This window comes from Benincasa hispida, chromosome 1 (genome assembly GCF_009727055.1).
Source record: "Benincasa hispida cultivar B227 chromosome 1, ASM972705v1, whole genome shotgun sequence".
Classification (NCBI taxonomy): Eukaryota; Viridiplantae; Streptophyta; class Magnoliopsida; order Cucurbitales; family Cucurbitaceae; genus Benincasa; species Benincasa hispida.
This window is the reverse complement of record NC_052349.1, coordinates 7,503,840-7,511,436: the sequence shown is the minus strand read 5'-3', so window position 1 is coordinate 7,511,436 and position 7,597 is coordinate 7,503,840. Positions and strand designations below refer to the sequence as shown.

The following is a 7,597-nucleotide window of genomic DNA, read 5'->3' as shown; positions in this document are numbered from 1 at the left end:
AAAAAAAAAAAAAGCTATTCATCCAATTTTACACCACTAAATATCAAAATTTCATCAGAATTTCGAACAGGAAATCAACGAACTACTATAATTTCATCAAAACTTTCCAATGATCACTTCAAATAAGAATAATAATAATAAAAGTGAAGAATTATTGAATTTAATAACTGGAATCACTGGCTGAACAATGGCTCTGGAGACTTTCTCCCTTTGGAAGCCAAGCAAATTTTTTAATCCATCAAAGTTTCATCGAGTCCAGTCCTTAAGAACACAGCGTTTCTTGAAATGTATTAAAATTCGATGAAACTATAACCATAGAATGTTACGTTAGTTTATAAATTTATCTGAATAATTTGTAGCTTTGAGTATAGAGAATCTTAAGATTTGCTTTATTCTTATTTATTTGAATATTTTAAGGACCAAAAGGAAACATGTTATGGTGTCTTATCTTCTACTTTCTTCCACCCCTCGCGGTCATTATAATCTCGGATTTTGTATGGCTCTCCTTAAAGTAATGCAAAAGAACAAAACTGAAATTTTTTTGATTTCCAAGTCTTTGTTTTAAAATTTCAGAGAGCTTGGGGAAAAAAAAAAAAAAGAGTACAGAAAAAGGTATGTTTCTCGCAATTCCATGTCCTAGATCTCTGCAAGTGATTAAAAAATTCCAGTTTTTCTTTTTCCACCATTTTTCATGTACATTTGATTTGATTGCATCAACATTCTATGTTCTTGATGGGTTGTGTCAATTTCTGGGTTTTAGGAACTGAATTTCATTTGGGGTTGTTTCAAATTTCTGTCATTCGAAAAATTTCTTGCTGGAATGGAATTTGAATACATTTTTCTTTTGGGGATTTTGGTCTCTGTATTGTTCCTCGGAAAAGGGAAATGGTTATCTGGGTTGTCTGTATCTCTTGTCCCTTTTCGAAGGCCTTTCAATGGTAGTTCATTTTTCTTCTTTAAATGGGGGATTTGGCGAATATTCAGAAAAAAAAGTTTCTAAATAGACCACAATAAATGCAAATAAAATCTACCCTTTTTTCCTCTTCCTTAGTTTGACGGCCTTTCTTAAAAATATTTATATTTGCATTTACATATATAAAGGATTTGAAACGGTCGTGATTATTCGATTTTGAACTTTCTGTTTTCCATAACGCGTTACGCCAAATTTCCGCCTTCTGGGTTGCTTCATTTGCGTCTTTTTTCTGTTGGGTTTGGTTTTTCTTTTCCAGTTTTGTAGATCTAAGCCATTAACCGACGAACCCAATTCGTATCTTCTTCAGATTTTCAACCGTTACGGCTCGACAAATCGAGTGGGGTTGTCTTAAAATTTCTCCTGATTTTGAAATTTGAGAAGAATTTTGGGGGTTTGAAGTGAAAGAAGAGTAAAGGAGAGGAAGTTATGGGGCATTCGGCGCCGGTTTGGGATTGCAGAGCGGCGACTGAGATTACACAGGATTGGAATGGTATTGATCAGGTTGTGCTTAGAAATCCCAAAGGGGCATCAGCTAGGGTGAGTATTCTTCTTCCATTTTCATGGCAAGAAATCACAATGCTGATTATAGTCTTCTTTCAATCTGAAAGTTCCTATCTCGTTGTGCTTTTTCTCGGTTGTTCTGTTGTATTTTTGTGGTTGATTGATTGAATCTCTGTTTCTGGATTGAGGGTTTTTTGGGTTTGGATTATGTAGATTAGCTTACACGGAGGACAAGTTTGTTCTTGGAGAAATGATCAAGGGGAAGAACTTCTCTTCACAAGTAGTAAGGTAGGTTTCTGATTTTTCTTGCATTGATGAAACCATTGATGGGATTTTTGGCTGTTAAGAAGCTAATAGCAAAGATTCATTAAGAGTTTGAAGATTTGGTTGGAATTTTGTTAGTTTGGACTTTTGTGCCAGATAGATGAATATATTAAAACAAAATGTTACTCGAATATAGTTTTGTTTGGAGATCCTCTGAGTTATTGTGGTTTCTTGAATTTTAGGCAATCTTTAAGGCACCAAAAGCTATGAGGGGAGGAATTCCCATATGTTTCCCACAGGTATATAAGATTTTGTCCACTTGCAGACCTCTACAGGTATCCTTCTTCATTCCTGATGTGCTTTTTATGAAAATCATTGTAGTTTGGAAGCTGTGGATCACTAGAGCAGCATGGTTTTGTGAAGAACAAGATCTGGACAATTGATGAAAATCCACCGCCCATGTGCTCGGATGATATCGAGGGGGGCTCCTTTGTTGATTTACTATATAGATCTTCAGAGGAGGATTTGAAATTTTGGCCACACAGGTAAATTTTATGCATAAAGTTTTTGAGGTGTCTGGAAGAAAGTAGATTAATTGTTAAACAAAAATAACTCTTTGACATTACTAAGAAACTTAATTCATACCTTTACTTTTCAGTTTTGAGCTCCGCCTTCGGGTGTCTCTACTACCGGATGGAGACCTGATTTTGAGATCTAGAGTTAGGAATGTAAATGGAAAGCCATTTGGTTTCTCATTTGCTTATCACACGCACTTGGTGGTTTCAGACATAAGGTAGCTCGAGTTTCTGTCTCGTGATTCATTTGCTTTGATCTTTATATATTTATCTGCTTGTAAATCTGATTCTTATATATGTTTTGAATCTGAATTGTGTTGAAGCGAGGTGAGAATTGAAGGTCTCGAAACGCTTGACTTTTTAGACAATCTATGCCAAAAGGAGCGCTTTACAGAACAAGGAGATGCCATAACCTTTGAATCTGAGGTAATTTCTGTATTTCTAGCACTTCAGCAATTGCAAGTGTGATGTTCTTAGTCACAGGCTTGTTCTTTTCTAGGGGTATTAAAGTTGTTCACATTACAATGCTGGATGTTTCTGATTGGCAGGTGGATCGGGTATATGTGAGTACTCCGAATGTAATTGCTGTACTTGATCACGAAAGGAAGCGGACGTATGTGATAAGAAAGGAAGGATTACCTGATGTTGGTAAGATTTAGAATGTGTAATTTGTAATTGCTTTTGATTGTATCGTCCATTCTAGCTGGAAGCTGTGCCCAATAATATCATTAGGAGGGGGCTTAGGCTAATTGGTGTTATTTTTATGTATCAAAGTGGTTTGGAATCCATGGGAGAAGAAGTCAAAAGCAATGGTGGATTTTGGCGACGAAGAATACAAACAGATGCTTTGCGTTAACGGAGCAGCGTTAGAGAGACCGATTACCTTGAGGCCGGGTGAGGAATGGACAGGAAAGCTGCAACTCACTGTCGTTCCTTCGAGTTTCTCTCTTGACTTGTAGAGGAAATCAAACCGGGCATGGGCACGGGCACGGACACAAGCATGGCCAGACTACTTTTATTGGGTGTAGAAGGGCTGATGCTGTGTTAAGAATAATGTTATGGTAGTTTTAGAACTGATCTCTCTGTCAAACATGGTGAATTTTCTTTGATTTTTTTAGTGGAATTGATGAAATTAGGATGTGGGGTATCCTGCAAGCAACTTGGGAAGCCAATGTTTTTAAAGAATGGCTGCATATCCCCAAAACTATCTTCTTGTTTTTAGAGGAAGAGAAGGGACGCAAATTTGTTATTTTCTTCTTAGTAATCAGAAAAATTGCCTCTTTTGTACTTATAAAGTCATGGTTTTCTGTTTAATCAAGATGCTCAACTATTATCTTAGTTTCAAAAACTTCCCTGTCTAATTAAATTACAAATTTAGTCTTTGAACGATGAGATTTGTATCTATTTAGCCTCCGAACTTACAAAATTATAAATTTAACCTTTAAACTTTCTAATTTTTTATTTGAAATTTATGTATTTGGTAGTCACAAAATTGAAAGTGTAAAGCTCCCATTAGAGGAAAATTCAAATTTGTTAGAGACTAACACAAAATTGAAAGTCTAAAGATTTATTAGACACTTTTTTAAAATTTCTTAACCGAACAGACGCAAATTTCAAATTTATGTACTAACTTTTGGGTTTTGTCTTGCTTCTCATATTTTATTAAAAAGGGAAAAGAGAGAAAAGAAATCAGAATCACAATTCCTTCCATTTGTATTTGATATGGATGTTGGTTGGTTTGGAATTATTATATAATTTTTTGATTGTGTAAAATTCTTACAATTCAAATAGACCTATTCATCATGTATTGGATTTGAGTCAATTTGTACTTTAAAGAACACTTGATATGTGAATTGGATTAGTTTTGACTTCGAATCATCCAAAAATTTCCTTAAAAAAAAAAGAAAAAAAAAAGAACTTTATCCAAAAAAATATATTGAGAATTGTAATAGTGTGCTCAATTTAGGACCACCTTAGGCTGAATATGGTGGCATGTCAATATCTCTCACTAATACATAGTTATTATTATTTTTAATTTTTTTATTATATAAATTGATTATAATAATCATGGCTTTATCTCAACTTGGAATAAAGGGCTTTCCTTGGTCTCATTGCCTCCTTTTCATGACTTTATTTTATCTTCAAAAGTCTTATATTATCTTAATATTCTTCCATAAACGTTACCTTCAAAAGTCTCATATTATCAATTTTTTTTTTTTTAAGGAATTTTGCTTTTTTAGACATCTAAAACAAATTACAAATGGGTAATAATTATAATAGTTCCTCCATGAATATGAAAAAATTACTTGAGATGAGTATTTTTTACGTGATGATAAAATAAAATGCACGAAGTACATTTTCTATCTAACTTAGGTTGGTGTTTGTTTTGTGCTTTTGAGCATTCATAATATAAGGTAAAGAAAAATATGTTTTTTATCTTAAATTTTGGGGCTAGTTCCTATTTAGTCTAAAGTTTCAAAATGTTATATTTTTACCTTGAATTTTAAGTTTAATTTTCATCCGGTCTAGAAATTTTAGAATGTTACATTTTTACCCTTGAATTTTGAATTTAATTTTCATTTTGTCCCTAGATTTTCAGTATTTTACATTTTTACCCTTGAATTATTTTTACTTTTGCTCACTAGTATTTCTTTCTTAGTTAATTAATTTAAAATAATTATGATGTGAAAATATTTAATAAATTATAGAAAATTAGTGAAAACTAATTAAATTATGATTAGCATAATTCTTTTAAATTAATCCATAGACATTTGTACTAAACATTGAAAGTAAGTATTCAATGAAAAATTAAGGTTAAAAATGTGGCACCTAAAATTTTAGGGACCAAATTTTTTTTTAAAAAAAATTCAAAAGTAAAGATGTAACGTTTTGAAATCTGAGAAAAAAAAATAAAATCAAAACTTAAGAGCTAAATAAAACATTCTAAAATTAATGATGAAATAAAAACTAAATTCAAAATTAAGAAAGAATAAAAGTATTATTTCTTTGATGTGATTATAGTAAATATTATAAGAATGTTTCCTTTTAATGTGATTATAGTAAATTTATCTCGAAGGTTGAGGGATTTCTTCTTCTTTTTAATTGATTTGATATTTGGGTTCCACAAGAAGTCAAAATTTATATATATTTTTGTGTTCCATAAAAATATAGCTGCCAGCCAAAAGAAAAAAATTCCGTCAATTCGGTGGGGCCGGCCAATTAAGGAAATAAATTAAATTCCGAAGAAAATTAAACGAGGAAAGATTCCATCAACTGGTGGGGCCCGCCATGAAAGTAGAGAAACAAAGAACAAAAAATAACAACGGAATTATTTTTGTGTATCAGAGTCAGGTTTCGATCTTGGGACCTGTGGGTTATGAACCCACTATGCTTCCACTGTGCCACTGAGCAAAGTTCCGTGTGATTTGAGGCGTACCTATTTCAACTGAAATGTATTTTATAAATATTTTAAAAATAAATCTAGAAACATTTTAATAACCTTTTGTCCTTTGAAAAAAAAAAAAAACACTTTATATGTCTTTTGATTATTATAAATTTTAATTTGTTAAAATTTAAAATCACTCCTTTATGTTTTTTCTGGAACCAAATAAAAAAAATACTATTATTATTATTTAAAAAAAAAAAATTAATTCACCTCAATAATCAATATGAGTGCCTAAACTGAGGAGGTCAGTTGACCTAATGTTAGCCAAAAGAACATTTTAAATAATCCATAATCGCTTTAAATGAGTCGATATGCATTGTTCAAGGAAAATTGATATGTACCCCTCTTTTTGAGGTCGAAGATCCAGTTTCTTATACTGGAAAAAAATACTTTAAAATATATGTAAAACACATACTTAGAACAAGGAAATATCATCAAAATTTGTTATGAAAAGTTAAATTTCTGGAGATGTAAAGTCTAATTTTAAGTACTTGAAAAAATCATTAAAAACACATTCACAAGTTGAAATCTAATTAGCATGAAGATTTTTAATACCATCGATTCTTTAACTTGCCGATCAAGGTTTGATTTTGAAAAAAAAAAAAAAAACATTTTTATCGAAGATACTATTTGATTTATTAGAAAAATGAAGTTGGTTTGGTATTTAGAGAAAAAATTCATTTATACTCCTAAACTCTAGAATTTGTGTATTAAAATCTCAAATAAATAATTGTATCAATTTTTAAATTCCAAATTTCTCATAAAAAAAATATGATTAATTCTTCTTAAGTAAGTCAGAGAAAAAATTGACAGAACTCATATTAATGAAAACCTGCTACCATTTATTTGCTTACAAGATTATCTTTAATATCATGTTAATCACTATTTAAAAATGTCTTGTACACATGAAAAAATAGTGCACTAACGTATTAAAGCATAATCCTAATGGAGTCTAAATTAATTCAATTATAAGAGTATAGAGTTTTAATCGATACAATTATTAATAAAATTCATACTAAATGAATTAAAGACTAAGGTGTTCAAATAACCCAAATCCGAACCATCCAGATTATCCAATCCAAAATATGAGGGTTGGATTGGATTAATTTTGTGTTTTTGGGTTGGATTGGGTTAAACATTTTCTATTTTTGTTGGGTTAGATTGGGTCATGGGTTGGCTAAAAAAAATTTGGGTTGACCCGAACCAATCTAACCCAACCCAAATTATATATATCTAAATAAAATATATTGTATATATTTCTTTTTGTTTAAAATTTGATTATTTTGTATTGATTAATTTGTGAATTTTAATTTTTTTTTTCTTTTAAAGTTGGTATGATATTTAACTTTATTTAAGGAAAATTCTTATACATAGAAAAATCTAAAAAATATTTACATTGTATAGCAAAAAGCTTCAAAAGTGCTTTGTATTTTTAGAACTTTTTGCTTATATGTAAATAATTTTAATTATATTTTATATTTAAAAAGGTCCCTTTATTTAAATAAATATTTTAGATATTTGATATTTAACATTTGAATTTTACGAGATTTTAGTTATTAATCACGTGTTGTATATAAATTTACATGTTTTTAATTAAAAAGAAAAAAAATAAGTTATAACCCGACAAATCAACTCAACCCGAATCGAATTTTAAGCATTGGGTTGGGTTGGATTAGAAACTTTGTTTGGGTTCTTTAGGTTGCCAACCCAACCAACTCGAATTTTTGGATTGGTCCCAAAAAAAAACCCTCAATCCAACCCAACCCAATCCATCTACATCCCTATTAAAGACTATCAATTTTTTATCATTCTAATTAATAAGGTAATAAAACCAAAAAG

The 7,597-nt window shown here is 30.6% G+C and overlaps 1 protein-coding gene across 3 annotated transcripts; it reads left to right on the top strand.

Moving 5' to 3' along the window:
• Positions 1–303: 303 nt before the first annotated feature.
• On the top strand, positions 304–3,627 carry LOC120070749 (putative glucose-6-phosphate 1-epimerase). Of its 3 annotated transcripts, none has more exons than XM_039022642.1 (9): positions 304–612; positions 1,281–1,510; positions 1,688–1,762; positions 1,981–2,037; positions 2,120–2,283; positions 2,397–2,531; positions 2,637–2,739; positions 2,862–2,961; positions 3,088–3,627. In XM_039022642.1, the coding sequence occupies exons 2-9, from the start codon at positions 1,400–1,402 to the stop codon at positions 3,270–3,272; spliced, it is 930 nt and encodes a 309-aa protein (XP_038878570.1). In that variant the 5' UTR covers positions 304–612; positions 1,281–1,399; the 3' UTR covers positions 3,273–3,627. The 3 variants fall into 3 exon arrangements, with proteins under 3 accessions (XP_038878570.1, XP_038878563.1, XP_038878556.1); XM_039022635.1 differs by having other exon boundaries at positions 1,230–1,510; XM_039022628.1 differs by lacking the exon at positions 304–612 and having other exon boundaries at positions 628–1,510.
• Positions 3,628–7,597: the final 3,970 nt, after the last annotated feature.